The 21,246-nt window shown below is 46.6% G+C and overlaps 2 protein-coding genes across 4 annotated transcripts in view; both read right to left on the bottom strand.

Moving 5' to 3' along the window:
- Positions 1–9,445, bottom strand: part of RPL37A (ribosomal protein L37a) — a 48,483-nt gene extending 39,038 nt beyond the window's left edge. Inside the window, exons 1-4 of one of the 3 annotated variants that reach the window (XM_080670926.1) lie at positions 9,305–9,445; positions 8,811–8,939; positions 8,201–8,283; positions 6,809–6,894 (exon numbers count right to left, since the gene is read on the bottom strand). In XM_080670926.1, coding sequence (XP_080527052.1) covers positions 6,831–6,894; positions 8,201–8,283; positions 8,811–8,939; positions 9,305–9,307 — 279 coding nt within the window. In that variant the 5' untranslated portion in view covers positions 9,308–9,445 and the 3' untranslated portion in view covers positions 6,809–6,830. Of the gene's footprint in view, positions 1–6,747; positions 6,895–8,200; positions 8,284–8,810; positions 8,940–9,304 lie in introns of those variants that run through there. The other 2 variants (XM_080670925.1, XM_080670924.1) reach the window with 2 other exon arrangements.
- A 6,935-nt stretch (positions 9,446–16,380) lies between these two features.
- Positions 16,381–21,246, bottom strand: part of SMARCAL1 (SNF2 related chromatin remodeling annealing helicase 1) — a 50,033-nt gene continuing 45,167 nt past the window's right edge. Inside the window, exons 14-18 of the mRNA XM_080671285.1 lie at positions 21,121–21,223; positions 20,180–20,362; positions 18,954–19,054; positions 18,016–18,112; positions 16,381–16,686 (exon numbers count right to left, since the gene is read on the bottom strand). Coding sequence (XP_080527411.1) covers positions 16,447–16,686; positions 18,016–18,112; positions 18,954–19,054; positions 20,180–20,362; positions 21,121–21,223 — 724 coding nt within the window. The 3' untranslated portion in view covers positions 16,381–16,446. The remainder of the gene's footprint in view (positions 16,687–18,015; positions 18,113–18,953; positions 19,055–20,179; positions 20,363–21,120; positions 21,224–21,246) is intronic.

Raw genomic sequence — 21,246 nt, 5'->3', positions numbered from 1 at the left:
TGCAGCCCCACCCCCCGCTCACGGGTCGTTTCGTTCCAGAAGGTTGTCCTGGAAGGTCGTTCTGCCATCCAGTCTAATTAGCATATTAGCTCTTTATTATATAGGATGACATTGGTTTCTTTCAGCTTCAGAGGTACATTGTGCCAATAGTTGGTCTTCAGATACATTCTGGTGTCGCATGCGACTGGCGCCAGCGAGAGCTTTATATGTATCATGCATGCACAAGTCAACATTTATTTTTAAATTGCCAGTGTGCATCATATGTACTGACCAGTCAGTCAGTCAGATGTACAGTCGGTCACTTAGCCTTTTATATATATATATACACGAGGGGCCCAGCACACGAAATCGCACAAGGAGGCACCCTGCCTCCTTCCTCCCACAGGGCGCCGGGCCGAGAGGTGCTCCATGCACCTCCTGGTGACTGGTCATTTGTTCATTTTGGTCATGAAGCCTCTTGGTCTTTTATTATTATGACTAGAGGCCCGGTGCATGAAATTCATGCACTCAGGGGAGTCCCTCAGCCTGGCCTGCGCCCTCTCGCAGTCCTTGAGCACTCGGGGGATGTCTGACTCAAGCTTAGGCTCGCTCTCCAGGGGGAGCGGGCCTAAGCCATCAGTCAGACATACTTAGCACTGTCGAGAAGGCAGGAGAAGCTCCCACGACCACCGCTGTGCTCGCCAGCCGTGAGCCCAGCTTCCAGCTGAGCAACACTCCCCTGTGGGAGCACAATGACCACCGGGAGCAGCTCCTGCATTGAGCATCTGCCCTCTGGTGGTCAGCGTGCATCATAGCGACTGGTCATTCCATCTTTCGGTTGATTTGCATATTAGCCTTTTATTAAGTAGGACTAGAGGCCTGGTGTATGGATTCATGTACCAGTGTGGTCCCTCGACATGGCCTGTGGGGATCGGGCCAAAACCGGCAGTCCAACACTGCCTGCCGCTCCTTCTCATGCCAGCACTGCTGTGCCTGCCACTGCCGCCGCTCGGTAGGCTCACTGCCTCTTGTCTGGCACCCGTTGGTCAGCTAAGTGGTGCTCCCGCTGTGGGAGTGCAGTGACCACCAGGGGGCAGCCCCCGCATTGAGTGTCTGCCCCCTGGTGGTCAGTGCACATCATAGCAACAGGTGGAACAGTTGGCCAGTGGAACCGTCGCTTAGGCTTTTATATATATACTAGAGGCCCAGTGCACGAAATTCGTGCACGGAGGGGCGATTCCCTCAACTCAGCCTGCACCCTCTCCAATTGGGGACCCCTTGCAGGATGTCCGACTGCCATTTTAGGCCTGATCCCAGGGATTGGGCCTAAACCAGCAGTCAGACATCCCTCTCACAATCTGGGACCACTGGCTCCTAACTGCTCACCTGCCTGCCTGCCTGATTGCCCCTAACTGCTTCTGCCTGCCAGCCTGATCACCCCTAACTCTCCTCTCCTGCAGGCCTGATGTCACCCCCAACTTCCCTCCTCTGCTGGCCAATTTGGTTCTGATTGGTCGGTTCCTATGCAAGCGTCAAAAGCTTCACCTCCTAGGCAGCCACTGGCTCCCCACAGCACCCAGATTTGGTTCTCATTGTTCGGTTCCTATGCCAGTCAGCGTCAAAAGCTCTGCCTCCTAGACAGCCATTGGCTCCCCACAGCACCCACCTTTGGTTCTCATTGGTCAGTTCCTATGCTAGTCAGCATCTCCAGGCCTATCTCTGGGCCTGATCAAAGAGGCGGGGCTTAACAGCAGCCCCCACAGAGGCCGGGAAAGAAAGAAAGCCTGGCTGATAGCGAGGATCAGAAAGAAAGAGGGAGAGAGAGAGGTAAGTACACTGATCAACAGCTTCCACTGAGGCTGCAGATCAGACCCTGACTCACTTTCTGGGTCTCAGCCACCTGAGCAGTCAGTGTTGGGTCGCCAGGCTGCAGCTGGGCAACCCAGCGCTAACTTCCGGATGGTCTGCGTTTGGTCACAGGCTCAGCCCCTTCCCAAGCCCCAGGCTTTAGGCTTGGGAAGCGCCCCCCCCCGGCCCCGCCCCTCCGATCACAGGCTCGGCCCCTCCGATGGCCGGCTGGGAGTGACCTGGGTGCCGAGGAGGTTCCCAGGAACCAGGTATGTATGCAAATTAACCGCCATCTTTGTTGGGTTAATTTGCATACTCACTCTGGCTGTGGGCGTAGTGGAGGTACGGTCAATTTACATGTTTCTCTATTATTAGGTAAGATAGATATCTGATTCCTTACTCTTCAGGTTTTTCTTTACTCTTTAAATTTTGTGTCTGTAATCCAATTTGACTATGTTTACATTTTAATTAAAGCATATATATATATATATATATATATATATATATATATATATATATATATAAAGCCTAAGTGAATGTTAATGACCGGATGACCAGCTGGTAGCTATGATGTGCACTGGTCACCAGGGGGCAGACGTTCAACGCAGGAGCTGCCCCCTGGTGGTCAGTGCGCTCCCACAGCCAACCTCTTGTGGTCCCTCCCCCCGGCCAACCTGCCCCAATTGGCCCTTTGGCCCCAATCGCTGGCCAGGCTGAGGGACCCCACCCATGCATGAATTCGTGCACTGGGCCTCTAGTATGTTAATACTTATACATACATACACATATAGGTAGATGCATGTGTATGCTTAATCTACTGTACTATGCACTATTTGTTCTACTAGTTCTTTTCCCATCCCTTCTGATTAAGTGCTTTTCAATTCTATTACCACTCTATTAATACATTATTTTCTATTCTTTTAATGACTATCAGAGATTACAATATACATTTGATTAGTAGTTTTACCTCTTCCTGAACAATTCAAGAACCTTAGAACATTTTAACACTATTTACCATCTTTATTGACAAACAGGGATGGGCAAAAGTAGGCTTACAGTTGTGAGTACATGAAACAGTTTATTCTTATATTATTGCTATTGCATATTTATTGGTATTACAACTGTAAACCTACTTTTGCCCACCTCTGTATATGCTGTTGTAATAATTTTATTTTTAATATTTTCTTATTAATTTCAGAGAGGAAGGCAAAGGGAGAGATAGAAACATCAATGATCAGAATCATTGATTAGCTGCCTCCTGCACACCCCCTACTTGGCATCAAGCCCACAACCCTAGCATGTGCCCTTGACTAGAATTGAACCTGGGACCCTTCAGTCCGCAGGGTGACGCTCTATCCACTGAGCCAAAACAGCTAGGGCAGGGGTGGGCAAACTTTTTGACTTGAGGGCCACAATGGGTTCTTAAACTGGACCGGAGGGCCAGAACAAAAGCATGGATGGAGTGTTTGTGTAAACTAATATAAATTCAAAGTAAAGGAGCGGAGGGGAGAGCAAGAGAACCGGATAGAACAGCCGGATCTGGCCCGCGGGCCGTAGTTTGCCCAAGGCTGAGCTAGGGCGTAATACATTTTAATATTATCCCAAAATTTATTGCCATTATTTAGTCTATATTCACATGTATGTACTTCTGTATTTCTCCTTGTTGTTGACTTTCCTCCCTTCCTGCATCTCCTCCTCAGGTTGTTTACTTTCTGTCCAATGGGTGTGTCTATGGTGATAAATGCTGTGTTTTGTTGTTGTTTAAAATTTTTATTTCACCTTCATATTGGTTAAATGTTTCCTGAGTACAGAATTTTAAGAACTTTGACTTTGAAGATATAAACCTATTATTTTGTAGAATCTATTCTTAACAAGTCTACTTAGTGCTGCTCATTATTTTTCTATCAGTTACTTTTCAGATACTCCTTTTGTGTTTGGTCTTCATATTATGATATTCTTGGGCTTACAGGGATTCTTGAATTTGTGGCTTGGTCTTTTTTGTTGGTTTTGGAAAACTGAGCCATTATCATCCCTCCTCTCTCCTCTTACACATTATTAGAACTCTTCATTGCATCTCCTATGTCTCTTATACTTAATTCGTTCCTTCCCATTATTTATTGTGCTTCTGAATTTTTTTAAACTTATTTTTCTAGTCACTGATGCTCTCTTAATCTGCATCTAAGCAGGAACCAGAGTAACTGCGTATAGAGGCAAATATTCATGGACTCTCAGGGTACTTCTACTAAGACTCAACTAGCTGCCTCTGTGTGTGTGTGACTCTACCCAATTTATAAATTTCTAGAATAATTTGACCAGTTACAGCAATTGAATCACGTGACCATCCTTTTGTGTCCAAGCAAAAGGAAGGGATCCTGTTATTGGAAACCCTACTATAACCAAATAGAATGGAGATGTTGCACAAAGAGAATTGGGGAGACAAAAATGTCTTACTATAGGACACAAGGAAAAGGAATAATAGATGAGTTAGAATAGGAAAAAATATGCAGAATATTTCTGCTTTAGAAATGTCAAAACAGGTTACTATGAAACATCTGGTTTGTTCAGGGTCCTGGCAGAAAACAGGACACTCAAATTGGGTAATTAAGGAAGTTCATTTAAAGGACTAAGGTCAAGTGTAGTCAGGTTAAGGGAAATCAATAACAGATGAAGTCTGACAGGATTAGTAATAGCAGGAAGCCATTACCATCCTAGGCCTACAGGAGTAAAGGGAGGGAGTAGTTACTAAATCTCAAGAGTAGCTATAGATACAGGAAAGAGCTGCCTGCCTCACAGCTCTCCTCTTCTGTACAATAGTCTACCTGCAGCAAGGCTGCAAGGATAAGTAGGGGAAATAAACATCACAACTCCACTTTCTTCTCATGTGCTAAGTCTTCTACTGGTGCTTTCCAATTATGGAACCTAACCGGAAGCCAGAGAATAAGGGAACCATTGCTACAGCCCATATAGGGCAAGGAATCTCCTGGAGCACAGAGCTGGATGCTAAAGGTGATGTGTCTGGAGACTCTTTTCTGTGGCATAAAGAACCCAAATGGCCCTGCCCAGGTAGCTGTTGTTTGGAGGGTCATCCCAATGCCCCAAGGTTTTGAGTTTGGTCCCTAGTCAGGACACATGCAGGGGTTAATCAATAAATGCATGGATAGGTAGAGCAGGTCAATGTTTCTCTCAAATCAATAAAATTAAAATTTAAAAAGAGCCTAAAATGATCTCAAGGTTTCAATTTAAATATAACCAAGGTTGTGTTCCCTGAAGAAACATTGCATCCTTAGACACTAAGTTCTCCAAACTCACCTTACTCAAGGTCACAAGCAAGGGAAGCAAGAATGCCTTCAATGAGTCAACTGGGATAATTCTCAGCGGTGTGAGTCCACTTCCATCTCATTTGTTAACCCATGAATCCTGGCTATGATGGAGAAAGCACGAAGTACTGATAGGATTAAGGCATATAATGTATCTTGTAGGATAGTACATAACCCAATAGTGAGTTAGCAGCTCCCAGCTGATACAATCTTTAGCAAATTATTAAGTCTAGTAAGCAAGCTATGGCTAGATGGGGCACACATGGTAAAAAAAATTTGAGTGTGAGCCAATTGCTGCAATTCCTTCACTTCTGTCAGACTATACTGTATGCAGGGGTCCTCAAACTTTTTAAACAGGGGGCCAGTTCACTGTCCTTCAGACCGTTGGAGGGCCGGACTATAGTTTAAAAAAAAACACTATTAACAAATTCCTATGCGCACTGCGGGCCCGGGATGAGTCGGCTGCTAAGCAGGACAGGCAGCGGCACCTGGCGGGCCAGATCCTCGGCAGGCCAGTTTGAGGACCCCTGCGGGATATCACAGGATTGGGCAAGATATGTTTTAAGTCCCTGAGTGACAATATTGGCAGACATACTCTAGGCCAGTCCACACCCACAAGACATGTCTATCCCCAAGACAAACTGCTTTCCTTTGCATGATGGAAGGCATCTGATGTAATCTCTTCACTAAATGGTACCTATAGGAAATGGTGTCCTATCAGTTCACCACTGGCCTCTCATTCAGAGGCAAAAACCAAGTCACCCAGGATACAAGGTCCATCTTTTTTTTCTCTCATGCACAGGCTCAATCTCTGCCAATTGTGATTTTACTCATGGGCCTATTATAGTGGCTGGGTAAGATAGCAGACACCCACTGAATGGGTTATCTTAATTTATCTGGTTAGGGACAGCAATATCCAACGTATGCTTTCTAGGGAACATCAACTCTGTACTCATTCTAAGAATTCGACCCACCTATTTCTGCAATATCCTTGTCAAAATGTTTATTGTTCTTTGCAACCAGTTGGCTAACCCATTAACCATTGCCCACAAATGAGCAAATCAATACATCAAGCCTTCTCTCTCTTCTAATAAGCTTGACTGGTCTAATAAGCTTGGCACAGGGTGTTTGCTACTTTGATAGTCTATGCCCACTCAGTGCTGAATGAGGGGATAAACCTGTGCATAGGCCTTACAGAGCATTTAAGAGGTGGAATGAATAAAAGTGATGAAGAAAGTTAATCATAATCTTAACTATTCACAACTTTGAAAAACTTACAAGCTTCATTAGTGTGACCATCTACAGCAAATTGAATAATTCATTCCTGGGAATCCTTGTGTGCAAACTGAAAAATGGAGAATGGTATGTATGATTTGCAAAATTTGTTGTGAAATTCTAATTGTTTCCCCATTTTCTGAAGATGCTGATACAATGGTCAGACAAAACACCAAAGGAGGAAGTATGTGCCCATCATACCTTTAAAAGGCTTATATTGTTATGTTATATATCACTGACTACTGAAAAATTAGATGGATTTTAATTTCCAAGTCCTTTTTTTTTTGAGAAAGCAAAATTAATACAATATAAACCAGAATGTCTAATTAATAAAATGAACAACCAAAGTAATTTTGTTACATAAATTAACCCATTTATTATAGGCTCACAATGTTTCAAACTGTGGAGCTTCTACTGGTCTTTCAATTCCTTCAGTCTTCTGATGGCTGACTTTACTGTGACGGCAGAAGTGGTGCTGGAAAGAAAAACAAATTTGGTTCCACCATAATGAACCATGTTAATATGTGAAATGGCTAATGATTAGACCTGCCTCATTTGTACAGTACAATCTTGATGGATGGCATCCTTTAAGAGTCATGTCTCCAGGTTCTTGCAGAATGAGACAGGCAACAGAGCATAAAAACATTAACACAGAAGAATGGTTGCAAGAGACTGACCTAAACTCATTAAAATGGCACAATAAATAAGAGGTATCAAGAAAATGTTTGCCCTAACTGGCTTTCCCAATGGTTAGAGCTTCGGCCAGTAGACTGAAGGGTGGCAGGTTCAATATTGGTCAAGGCCAGTACAAGGAGGCAACCAATTGATGTGTCTCTCTCACTCGATGTTTCACTCTCTCTGAAAATTAGTGGAGAAATATCCTCAGGTGAGGATTAAAAACAAAACAAAGAAAGAAAACAAACTAAATTTACATTTTGGAAAGCCAGCTGTTAAAAAACACTTACCCCACCCCATAACACAGGCACATGAATGCTAATTCATTTTACTAACACAACCAAGAGCACACCCCTCTCCCTTCTGTCCTCATAAAACCCCACAAGGCGCTTATAGATATATTCATTATAATTATCTCAACATTTTCCAATTTTACAGCGCTTCTGTTTTAAACTTAAAAATTCCAATTTTTAACCACACTAGCCAAATCATTTTATATAGAGGTGGCTAGTATATTAAAAATTCAATTTTTAACCACACTAGCCAAATCATTTTATATAGAGGTGGCTAGTATATTGGACAGTGCAAGACAGTGGCTAAAGAACACCTAGCCTTCAAGGTCAACAAAGAATTCCAAGTTTAGACCCCTTCAGAGTCACCCAAGAAATGAATCAACTTAAGAGCCCACGCAATCAAGTAAGAGTTAATCTCAGCAATATCACCTGGCCCTAGTCAGGATCACAAAGGCCAACCAACACCGAGGGTGGTGGTTCAGATGCCCTCAAGTTCCCATACACAGTAATGAGATAAGTGACCCCTTAATAGTCCCACTATCGGACCTGGTACAGTATGATAGTGCTCATAACAATGACCCTTAGAACTTTAAAATTCTTAAGTAATGTGAACCAGATTTGATTTTTTTCTCGTTTTCTTTCTATTCTTTAAATAACTCAAAGCAAACCACAACTCAAGAGTCCTGGGAAAACATACAAAAGCATCCTTCCTTTCTCACTCTCAGTCTTGCGGAGAGTTAAAACCAGCCCATCGCGTTCAGCTGGGACTATGACTGGTCCACACTTTCAAATACCACAGGGAAATGGACTCACTTGTAGGTCCAGGCACCACCAGCGACTGTTTTCATGCAGGAACCACAGTGCCAGATCCCCACAGCTCGCCTCTTCATCTTAGTCTGCAAAAGACAACCAATTTTCCCTATGAGCCAAATAAAACGTTTATCTTACAAACACCCAGGGGCCTCACTTACACTGGAAAACAAAAGCTGTGTTTAGTGAGGATGTGTTTCCAATACCTGTAAGTTCTCTCATGCAAAATATGCATTCATCGTGGTGATATTGCCAGATGTGAACCACTCCCAACAAGGACTGCTGTAATCAAGTACTTTTGTAGACATGAAAATATTAAATGAAAACCTCTACAACTCCAGTTGACGAGACCAACAAAATCATTTCCACAAAGCAGGTTTGGCTTAAGCTGGGACTGTCACTATTTTTTGCCCTTTAGTTCCCAAGTGGTTTACTCTAAGTGAAAAACGCTTTCCAAATTATGTATTAGCAGCAATACTCGACCATCTTATGACTGGTCACCCATAATGTGCACAACTCTCACTGTTCAACCACCAGGAACCAGGGCTCATCAACCTCAGGCCTCACCAGGAAGGACGCCTTCGCTCCCTCCCCCCACCAGGGAACATCGTACTTTGCCACAGAAGGAGCAAGTGTACTTGGCGTGCTGGCTGATTTCAATTTTCTTCACCATTTTCCTGAGGGAGGCGCCATAACGGGTCCCGTATTTACCGACAATTCCGACCTTCTTGGTGCGTTTAGCCTGTTGAGAGTTAAGAAACCAGCGATATTAAAACCCAGGAACGGAAAGCCTGCCCTTCCTCCCCCAGGTCCCTGCCCCTCCGAAACCATTTCTCCACCCAGCCAGCCCCTGCCTGTGACCTGGCTCCCCCTGCTCAACCCCGGGGCCCAGGGTGAGCCCGGCGCTGCGAGGGCTCCCTCCGAACCCGGCCCGGATCAGCCGCCCCGCCCCTCCACCGCAGCTGGCGTCCGAGAGGAGCGGCGAGGGCACAGCGGCCGAGGACACAGGGCAGGGCAGGCGAGCAGAGGTGGATTAGGGCGAAGAAACCGACAGAAGAACCGATGCGGGTGGATAGACACCGAGGCCTCATCGGGACCAATACTCACCATTTCGCCGCGAACTAGGTCGGACGCCGAGAGGAAGCGGCGCAGCGCGCAGGCGCGGTTTTAGGCAGACGAACGGAAGTGGTGCGTGTGAGGCCTAGCTAGGATCTGAGCTCTATGGGCCGAAGGTCTCCTCGCACGCGCGGCCTCCTGGGAAGTGTGGCAAGAAGTCTTTCATCCCGGTTTTCGGTGATTCGCAAACTGTGGCACATATCCACATTATCTTACACCTCGCCGATCCCGCAATGCAGGAGCCATTTCCTCCATTTTATGGACAAGGAAAATTTTAAGGGGTTTGCTCACTGGCTCGTGGATTAGAGAAGTGCTTAAATCTTACGACTCCAAATCGCATTTTTTCTACATCGTATCGCCTAAAAGCAGCAGGCCCTGTGCAGGAGGCTGGCACAGTGATGACTAAAAACCAAGGCTCCACTCCAATGTACCATACTAATGTAAGATGTTAATAACACGAGAACTGTCTGGAGTATCTCCACAAATTTTCTATAAATCTAAAACTCTTCTGAAGCATAAAATCCATTTGTAAAAAACAAACAAACAACAACAACAACAAAAAAAAAACACAACAACACCAGGTCACTGCAGTTCCACGAAGGCAGGGCCTATGTGTCCCCCTGCATCCCAGGACTGAGCAGGGAGCCTGGCATGTCTGTGGTAATGGATATTTGTTGAATGGGGAAATGGTATCTTGCATGGTATGATGGTGAGGTTTATAAGGGTTTAATTTGTCCGGGTCAACCCACTTACATCAGAACTAAAAAAGGCTTTAGGGATAATTAACCCATACTGGAAACTGGGGCCCATGGGGGTCAAAATGACTTGCCCAAGGTCACACAGCTAATAAACGACTTACAGACCAATTCTCTTTCTGCTAGATCACATGATTTCCTCAGCTGCAAAGTGAGTATTCCCCTTGTAAGGTTTTTTGGAGGATGAAATAACTTTTATGAAGTGCCTAGTGGGCATTTCTAAATGATGGTTATTATTGTTAAGATGATGATAAAACTTGATTTCAATATCTCCTGATGCTTATTCAATGCTATTTCCTCTTCTGCCATACTCAGGAGATTACAACAGATCTGCTTTCTACTTTCCCTTAAAAATATGCCCATTACCTTTCTCCTTAATTTCTTTACCTTTAACAAAATAAACCTATTAGTCGCAGCTACCTGATGCCCCCCAAGGGAGCAGGATTGCCCAAGTTCTCTCAGTGCCATCACAGGCTTCAAGTACCCTTTTCCTCTTTAGGGTGAAGAATAGCAAGGGGCCCAGGAGCAAGTCCCTCCTTCCCCAGTAGAGAACACACTGCAATTGGGGGATGATTTCTGGAAACTTCTCCACCCAAACTATGCCCTGCTCTCAGAAAACTATAAATTTTTTAAAAAAGTATTCACATCAGTGCAAAAACGGACTCATAGCAGGAGCGTTAAAACACAAGCACTCTAATGTTCAGTCCGTGCGTCCAGGCCAAGCAGTGAACTCACCTGCCCTGGGTGAGTGGGTGAGCAAGGCCAGCCTCACATACTCTCCTGGGCTGGCTCCAGAGTCTAATTAAGATCATCATGTAGAACATTTACCATTGCCTCATCCCCGTCCCTTGCATGAGTAAGAATGCAATAGAATGGCTGAAAACAAGACACTCCGTAATAGGAGGAAATTGTTCATGTTCAGCGCAATTTTGTCAAAACTGAACAATTCTTTTTAAATAGCAAGCCTGAGGATGTACAAATAGCACTCTCATGAAATCAGTTCTCAGTGGCTTTAGAGAATTGTGCCTCTCATAAAATCTCTATTTGTCTTATCTGTTGGCTAATAAATCTCCATCCCCATCAGGGGACCATCAGGTGTACAGATTGTTAACTGTAATGCATATCCATAAAAGTCCCAGTAAAAATCTCTGGTGAATCACCCTGCTCTCCAGAAGCACTCAAAATTCACTTTTACCTTTAGAAAAATAAAGGACGCTTCCAGAGAAGAATTCTTTAAGCTGTTGAGTCAACCAGTTCTCTTGGGGACATATGGAACATTTTATCCTTCAGAGAAATCTGAGGTCCAAGTATCATCCCAAACTCATCTCATGCTGGACTCAGAAATGGTTTATCTGGAGACCCAGGCTCCATGTTGTTCCTTCACTTCCTGCCTGAAGAACTCTTGCTTACCCTTCACTGAAGTGTCTGGTGGCCACCGACATGAGCAGAGTCTGCACATAATTGTTAAGAACCTGTGGTCCAAGCTCTGCAGGGAAGGACCAACTCAGTAAGAAGGGGCCAAAGTTTGCTAAGGCTGAGTCTTGGACACAGAAAGAATCCAGTGTCTGAAATGCATTCAGCGCATGGATTCTTTCCTTTCTTCTCTCCAGAGATTCACTATAAATGTATTCTAGTTGTTGTTTTAATGGAGGTTTCACAGAGCATTGACCCAGGCAACACATACATCAGGAATGGAGTTATTCTTCAACCCTTAAAAGAGATCAGATAGATCAATATGAAACTACTAGAGGCCCGGTGCACAGATTCGTGCACTGGTGGGGTCCCTCGGCCTGGCCTGCGGGGATCAGTGCACCTCCATGCCACCGCAGCCGGGCCTTACCCGCCAGCTCATTGGGCTCCAGCCTGCTGTCCGTGTCGATCCCGCACAGCATAAAGTAATGTGTGAAGCGGCAGGCGGCTGGGGAGGAGCCTGGGCTGGGCACCGTGCCGCTCCCGCTCATCCCGGCCCCGCTGCACCTGCTGCCGCCATAGCTGGGGGTGCAAGGGGAGTGTCTGTGGGAGAGGCTTGCGCCGCTGAGCGGCACTCCCGCTGTGGGAGCACACTGACCACCAGGGGAAGCTCCTGTGTTGAGCGTCTGCCCCCTGGTGGCCAGTGCGCATCATAGCGACCAGCTGGTTGTCCGGTCATCCGGTTGCTTAGGCTTTACATATATAGATGGCCAAATACATTATGTGAAATGAGCCATTTTCAATAAAAAGAGTTTGATACAGTTTTTGTAAGAACAAATTCTACATACAGTACATCCCCACTTAATGGCAATAGGTTCTGTGACCTTGAGTGAAACAACATATAAGAAAACCAATTTTATCATAGGCTAATTGACATAAACAAGAGTTATAATGAAAGGACGTTGAACAAAATGATGTAATTCGAGGACCTGTTGTATATTTCTATATAATCGTATGCATTGGGAATATGCTACCAATGGCTCCATCCCTGTTTATATTAGTTATTACCACTAGGAACTAGGGATAAGAGTAGAAGGAATGAGAATGTAGGACTTTGACATTTTTTAACTTACACATTTCTACATTAATTTTCATATCAAATCTGTAACAGTGAAAAAGAAACCACCACGGAACAGTATAAGAAGGGAAAGTCTTTTCAATAAGTAGTGCTGAGTTAACTAAATATTCATATGGAAAGCACTTAACTTGATCTTACCTCACCCCATGTACAAAAATAAACTCTAAGTGGATTGTAAATCTAAACATTAAAGGCCAAACAATACAGTTTATAGTACTGTTATATTCATAAGCTTGGGGTCATGATTGCAAAGGTGTTTTGTAAACTCTTTTGTGTATTATATATATATATATTTTTTTTAGATTTTTAATATATTTTATTGATATTTCACAGAGAGGAAGAGAGAGGGATAGAGAGCTAGAAACATCGATGAGAGAGAAACATCGATCAGCTGCCTCCTGCACACCTCCCACTGGGGATGTGCCCACAACCAAGGTACATGCCCTTGACCGGAATCGAACCCGGGACCTTTCAGTCTGCAGGCCGACGCTCTATCCACTGAGCCAAACCGGTTTCGGCTGTGTATTATATTTTATCTCTCAAAAGGGGGAGTAGAAAGAGAGGAAGAATACCTGGTACTCAATAAAATCTGTTTAATGGGTTAGGGGGATGAATGTGAGTAAGGTGTTGCAAAATCAAGTAACTGTTGGCTGTCATAAGACCCAAAAGACTGACTCATGGGCTTCTCAATGCTTTCTGCTACGATTAGGAATCCATTTCCTTCACTGAGACCCCAGAGGAAAACGCAAAACCAACGTAAAACGTAAGCATGAGAGACTGCTCCCATGAAACCCTTTAAGTGTCCAAGCCATTTTTTACCTTGTCATCCTGAACTTGATAAAAAGTAAGAGAATGGGGTAAAAAACATGGTTAGATTTCTTTTATCCTTTCAATTTAACTTCACCTAAAAAGAGCTTCATAAAGCATCAAGGCTTCAACAGTCAAGAATGCACAGATAAGCCCTGACTGGTTTGGCTCAGTGGATAGAGCGTAGGCCTGAGGACTGAAGGTCCCGGATTCGACTCCGGTCAGGGGCATGTGCCTTGGTTGCGGGCACTTCCCCAGTGGGGGGTGTGCAGGAGGCAGCTGATCGATGTTTCTCTCTCATCAATGTTTCTAACTCTCTATCCCTCTCCCTTCCTCTCTGTAAAAAAAAAAAAAAAAAGAATGCACAGATAAGGCAAAACCCAAGAGCCAGCAGCGAGGGAACAGCACCTCCAGCTCTGATTCCCAGAGCTCCCTCTGACCTAGAAAAAGGCTTGTGCGGAGCCGAGAAGGACAGGACATCATTAATTCAAGCACAAATGGATCAAGGCTAACAGGATCTTCTTGACGCCAGGCCCTAGAGGCGGAAATTAACCATGGTCACTCAGGGAACAAGACTCCACTTAATGACCCTGGTGAGGGAGGCAGAGACGGGGCCAGTGGATTGGGGCAGAGGCGAGGGAGAGTTTGGGGGCTCTAGTAAAAGCCTTTAAGGGGACAATGGATGGCAGGGACAGGAGTGGGGTGAGATGAGCCCATATTTTCTTCATTCAATTGACATTTCCTGAAAACACAGCGGCTGTTGGGGTGTATGTGTCGGGGCTGAGCTGCAAAGTACAGAAGGAAAAGGAGTTAGTGTGGAAATCCTTCCTTAAACCCAAAGGTATTCAGTCTCCATATAACTAAATCCAAGTGTCTTTTACTAAATCACACAGAGATGGCCGACAGCTCTCAATGAATTTCGGAAGTACATTTCAGATGGTTTACCTGAAAATATATAGGCTACATGGTATAAATAAAATTTGCTTTGGAGGACCTTGGGGATGAGACTGGGGAGTGTGGGAGGGAGAGATAATTTTAGTGATGATATGTTGAAATGTCAATATTGGGTTAAATAAAATGATTGGGTCCTTTGTTTTCTGAAACACTCTTAGAATATTAAAATCACACATGTGGCTTACATTATACTGGACAGTGCTGCTCTAAACCAGGGGTTAACAAACTATGGTCTGCAAGCCAAACCCTCTCCACTGCCTGCTTTTGCAAGCCCTGTGAGCTATGTATGGTTTATACATTTTTAAGTGATTGAAAATAAATCAAAGGAGTAATCATTTGTGACCCATGAAAATTATATGAAATTCAAGTTTCAATGTCCATACCAGAGTTTTATTGGAAAAGAGCCATAATCATTTGTTTCAGATTATGTATGGTTATTTTCGCACTCTTACAGCAGAAATGTCCTGGCCAATATAAATGTCCTGGCCTATTAAGCCAAAAATACTATCTGGTTATGTACAGAAAAAACTTATCAACTCCTGCTCTACCCATAGTTCCTTCTTTCTCTTCCTGGGATATATAACTACTAGTGACCCGGTGCACGAAATTCGTGCACATTAAAAGGGGATTAATTAGAGGAAATAATTTAATATTGCTATTTGCCCTTTCTCTATAATAGAAGTGTCAGAGATGAAAGAAAATTAGTAAAATGTATATGAAAATCTTCCTCCTGTCAGAGTCTGGGGCTCACCACAGGATCCAGAATCAAGTCCCTGCCCACCCACATGCACCTCAAAATCGCATGAGATCCAGACCTGGCGGCCCTCCCGCCCCCATTGGGCTAGATCCAGACCCGGCCAGTCCCACCCTTGTCAAGCCCTGCTGGGCAGGGGGTGTAGCCTTAGGTCCCCTGGCCCTGAGCCAGGACGGGGGCCATGGCCTGAGGTCCCCCAGCCCAGACTGGGGCGGGGGCCATGCCTTAAGGTCCTCCGTCAAGCCCCGCCAGGTGGGGGACACGGCCTGAAATCCCCTGTCAAGCCCCGTTGGGTGGGGGGCATGGCCTGAGGTCCCCTGTCAAGCCCTGCCAGACGGGGGGCACAGCCTCAGGTCCCCCATCAAGCCCCACTGGATGGGGGCGTGGCCTGAGTTCCTCTGACCCAGCACTGGGGGTGCACCTTGAGGTCCCCCGTCAAGCTCCGCTGGGTGGGGAGCATGACCTGAGGTCCCCTGTCAAGCCCAGCCAGGCAGGGGGGCGCAACCTCAGGTCCCCTGGCCTGGTGCTGGGGCGGGGGGCAGGGCCTGAGGTCCTGTCAAGCCCCACCTGGTGGGGGGCGTGACCTGAGGTCCCCCAGCCTGAGGTCCCCTAGCCCAGCACCAGGATGGGAAGTGCACCTTGAGGTCCCCTGTCAAGCCCTGCCGGGTGGGGGGTGTGGCCTGAGGTCCCCTGTCAAGCCCTGGCTGGTGAGGGGAGTGGCCTGAGGTCCCCTGTCAAGTCCCACGGGGGTGGGGGAGGGTGTAGTCTCAGGTCCCTGCTGATTGCTCGTTAAGGCTCCTTATGGGAACTTGGCCTCAGCTGTGGGTGCAGCCATCTTTGTGACAGAGTGATGGTCAATTAGCACATTCCCTCTTTATTAGATAGGATTGCCTCTCCCTTGATAGTCTCTGCAAAGGTGTACACTTTCTCACGTGTTCTGCGAATTACTGCCAGCACCCAGAACAGTGCCTGGCACATAGTAGGTGCTTTATAAATATTTTTTTGGTCAATCAATTTTAAAATTTCACATTTTGGAGGATGTGGAGGAAGCACTTCATTATTTAAACAACACGAATAACCACTACTACAACCAACTGTCTCTATTTCTCAACCAGGAAATCTGAGGTTAATTAAGACCCGAACAAACCCACACATTGTGAGGCTGGAAAGGAAATGCTGACCCTTGACCTGGAAACTTGCTGCGACTAGAGACTAGCACCAGCACCCGTATGATGATAAAAGGAGCACAGGTGTTAAAAACAAGTTATATTTTATTAATGAATTCCATGATTTTTAAATGCTTTTTTTGCCCCTCTTACAGGGGAAAGGTAAAGCTGTCCCAGTTATCAAAAAATTCAAATCTCCTTTTCTTCTCTGGTCTGCCCGTCGCTGTTTCTCCATCCAGACAGTCTCCCAGGTCCTGGGAGCCACTTCCAGACGTTCCTGAAGCACTTGCCTGGTCAAAGGCCTCCACCGCCTCCAAGAGCTCCTTATCGCTTCCTTCCTCCTCAAAGGACTTCTGGAATAGGTCGTAGATCTTCTGCTGCTTTGGGTCCTTCATCAGAGAAAGAAAAGGAAAGATGAAAGGACCCAGCTGCACCCTGACTCCCTGCCATGTGGCTGGTGGGAGAACACAGGGAGGGGCCGCACATCTCCTGGTGTCGGGTGGGCGCTGTGTGAGGGTGAGCGCAGGCCGCTCATCACTAACACAGCCTTGCTGCCTAGTGTCTGACATCTTCTCTCCTGCTCATTAGATAAAGAAAAAAAAGAGACATGGTTGTCCTTTCAGATGGGAAGTGATATCAAAGGCCACTAAGGCCAGCCCCTCACTGTCCTGGGCTCTCATCACCCTCCATCGGAACAGCAAGGCCAAGGAAGTGCCACATGCAGGCAGCCTGTTCCAGGGAGAAATAACTGTTAACATGCGTATTTGCTAACTCAGAGCAGGCAAATTCCAAGGTCAGATTGGTATTTCCACAAGAAAAAGACGGCACCTCCATTTCCTGACCAGAAACCGCAAGGTCACCTCCCTGCGTTAGGCTCGACCTCTAAGCTCTCGTTACAAACAATTCTCTCGGGAGTCGCCATCCAGCAGGCAGTACTGCCTGCGTCCTTGCTTCCATGTCAACCACCTGAGTGGAAATGCAAGCCTCTGCAAGTGCTCCTTGCTCCTCTCCATCGAGTTTCGCTGAAACTCTGAAACAGAGGAGGGAGAGACCGTGGCAGCCTTTGGGCTGGAGCACTAGGCCAGGGCAGGCTTGCTGGCCCCAGCTGTCCTTTCCAGAGGCCAACAAGCCTCCTCTCAGCACTCTGATAAGGCCCCTCTGGCCATGGAAGGAGGCACTGGCCTCTTTCTCTCCTAGGTCATAAGAGGGGCTGGCAAAACAAGGCCTGTGACTGTGGGCAAATCACATTGTTCTGCATGCCTCAGTTTACCCCCCTATAAAATGGGAGACACTGAGAACAAAATGCAATGACTGAGCAGCAATAAGTGGTATAAAAGCGATACCTGATTTTGAACATGCCTCATTCTGCGCTGAGGACATGTTCCGGGGGCAGCCCTGCTAGGTGTTGCTATGTACTTTTTGCAATAACTCAACAGCTACACAGGGAGTTTTCTGCCAGTTTGGGATGGTCTGATGGGAGGGGCAGCATGTGGAAGCCCTGGTGTTATGAGACTCTCTGAGGGAAGGTCCAAAGCAGGAGTCAGTGTCATCACTTGTCCATAAAGGAAGCACATGTGGACTGGCCTGAGATTGACTGCAGACCATCATCTCTAGCTCCTGGGCTGGGACGGTCCCAGGAGTGATTCATGCCTTCCTGCTCAGGCCCAAGGGCTGGCAGGCAGCTTAATGCCTCCTCCAGCCCCATGTGCGGCTGTTACCTTGTAGATGTAATCAGTGGCTTCTGTCATTTCTGAAAAATTGGCCTCAGAAACCCCGGCTTCACCCAGAACTTTAATCTTCTCTTGGATCAAAGGCCTGTTGGGAAGAAATGAGCTGCAGTGAATCCAACCTGCACAGAACGCAGATGAAAGCGGGCCACCCTCCTTGTCCTTAGGGGCAGTGACATGCTTGCTGCTTCACATCATCGTATCTCTAAAGGCACAAACGCCCACCTGAAGTATCTGCCTCCTCTCAATTGTGAACCAACCAATTTCGTACTTGTATCATCAGGTTCAAAATTCTCTCTACTAGAAGATGTGTAGGAAATAAATGCTGCCTCACTGCACATTCTGAACCTGGTGCTGTTATGAGCTGCCCAATTAACAAACCCACTAAACCAAGAGAAGGAAGTAGGGATGAGCAACATGTGCTGCAGAGGTAAGACCCCTCAGTCATGAGGCTGGAAACAGATGAGCAGTGGAAACTGAGAGAATCAGGAAACTTACTATCAGGAAGGGCGAAATGGGAAGGGCATGCTGGGATTTTTGCTTAGATACCAGACATGAGCCCAGCTGTGCCGATGAAGCAGCACCAGGCCCGGGGTGAGCCACTTTCTCCCGATGGCCCAGCAGCTGTCCCAGCCTCGTCATAAAGGGTCAAGGGGGCTGCACCCAGTCTCAGCAAGTGCTGTATCACAATCAGTCTCCTCCCTTGTCTCAGGCCAGTAGGGAAGGAGCCACACCTCCTTATTCCTGTATGATTTCCTCATGCACCCTGCACGTCCCCAGTGAATGCTGGCGGGGGGAGCCGGACGTGCTGATGATGAAAGTGGGAGGAAGCCCTTAGCAAAAGCAGAAGCCCTTAGGGAGGAAAGGAAATACATCCTTGGTGTCCACCCTTGCTCAAGCCCAATTGCCGGGCCAGTGGCCAGCCGTACCAGAGGTAGTCGTCAGCCGTGCCTCTCGCCACGAGGTAGTGGATGCCCACGGAGTTCGACTGTCCAATGCGGTGCACCCGGTCCTCGGCCTGCATCAGCACCTGCGAGGCCCGGGGGTCAGGGTATGTAGGGCAAGGCCTGAAGCGGCTCAGCCCACCACAGCAGGCAGCCCCTGGCCCCCAAGTCCCAGCACAACACTTCTTCCTCAAAGGATTTCACTGCCGAGGACCTGCCGGCCTCTACCTACAAATGACCTGTCATCTGACAAAAGACAGAACCAAACAGAACACCGGTTGGGGAACTAAACTGCAGTTGGAGAGCTGTGAGGGCCTCTCATGTTGGGCCCGGTGCTCAGCGCTGTGAAGGGGGAGCGAGCTTTGGCTCTGCCATCAGGCTGGGATGAAGGGCAAACGAAGGAAACTGGCACATTCCATTCTTCTCTCCGTGAAATAAGAAGTCATTTCTTAGCTAAATCAACACTGCACCAAAGGGAGAGGCCAGCTGTGAGGGGGACAGGGTGGCACTTACACGGAGGTAGCCCTGGAGGAATAATGAAAACCAGGAGCCTGTTTCCATTATAAAATGCTTTCCACCCGAAGCCCACCCATCATTACAGAAGTTGCCCTGTGCGGCCAGTGAGAGCCACAGTATGTGAGAACATGCGAGGAAAAACAAACTCTTTCTGGAGCTCAGGAGAAAATTTTATGAGACCAAACAAATGCCTTCTATCTGCTGTCACAGCCCTTGGCTGAGCAGACAGGGCTAGTGACCATGTTCAGGGAACACCCACAGCCGTCGCCCTGTTGTGGCCACACTGGCTAGAGCAGCTTACAGCAATGGCTAATAAAAGGGACACCATGGAAAGCCAGAGGCCCGGGCAGCGGCCTGGTGCTGTTATGAGCTACCCTCTTTGGTGACAGCTATGCACCTAGCTATGCATCCTTCTAGCCTTCTAAAACTTCTGTTTCCCCATTGATAAGATAGTCGATACTACTACATAGGGGGTTAGAAGATCTAAGAGCTAGCCAATAGATGTGCGAGTCTTCACTTCTTTAAGTGAAGACTGACATGTGGAAAGTACATGCTCTTGAGGGCTAATGGAGACGGATGGAAGATCATTGGCCCTAGGGACAGCTTGCAGAAACCTTGCCTTACCCACCGACACTAGCTCCTCCCTCCTGCAGCCAGGAGCATGCCCGGGGCTTCACGTCTTCTGCGCCCCTTACCCCTGGGTTCCAAAACAACTCGGCGAACACCACCAGGTCAGCCGAGGAGAAGGTGAGGCCCATGTTGGCGGCGGTGATGGACAGCACGGCCACGGCGTGCCTCTCAGACAGCTGGAACTGCTGGCACAGCTGGTCCCGGTCTGCGGAGGAGGTGGAGCCATCGATGCGGATGTGCTGCACCTTCTGCAGGAGCAGCAGGGGGAGGCGTCAGGACGGAGGTTATAGGTGGGGAGGGAGAAAGGGGAATGGAACAGAGGGCTACTGAGGTATTTTATTACTTGAAATATAAACTTTGAAATAAATACAGCAAACCTTTCCATTTATTCAATCTGAATAGGGAAACAGGAGTTTGTTGTATATTTCTCTATACTCTTTTGCACATTTAAAATAGTACATAAATGTAAAAGATGAAGGAAGACAAAAGGTAATCTATGATCTCAAATTTAAAAAAAAAAAGAAAAAGGGGTGAAAATATGTGTTAAGTTTTCCTAGGAAATCTTCTAGGAAGATTTTCACCCGATTTACTGAGGGCCACAAAACTGTACTGAAGTCTATGCACGGCCGTGTGCAATTAACAAAGCCACCTCAACAGTGATAAGGAGGAACTTGTCTCCACATAGAAATACGATTTCTGCTACCTCATCTCTTGTCAATTTTCTAATTATTTACACAGAATGGTGGAAGACCCACTGGGAGATGTTTCCACAGCAAGATTCCTGGGCTATCTGTACAGAGTATGGAGGAAGTTAAATGCACTGCTGGAATATTCTGACCTGCCCCGTGGTTCTACAAGCAAGAATGATTCTTCAGAAACATTTAGCAATGCTTCCAGAAACTATCCTCTCACTTCTTTGCTGACCTGACCTCCACCTGCTCAGAACAACTTAGCAGCCGCCACAAACAATAAAAGCATCTGGTGTGGACTTTCAAAGGAAGCTTACCTTTCTCTCAAGCTCTTTAGTAATTGCATCCAGAACCACCTTGTGGTGTGCAAACACTAGAAACTTCTCTCTTCCACTTTCCAGCAGGTCCAGGATATATTCACTGCATTTGACAATGACAACACA

Source organism: Plecotus auritus (assembly GCF_963455305.1).
Source record: "Plecotus auritus genome assembly, chromosome: 5".
NCBI lineage: Eukaryota > Metazoa > Chordata > Mammalia > Chiroptera > Vespertilionidae > Plecotus > Plecotus auritus.
Note: the sequence above shows the minus strand (reverse complement) of the source record. Positions and strands in the feature narration are given on the sequence as shown.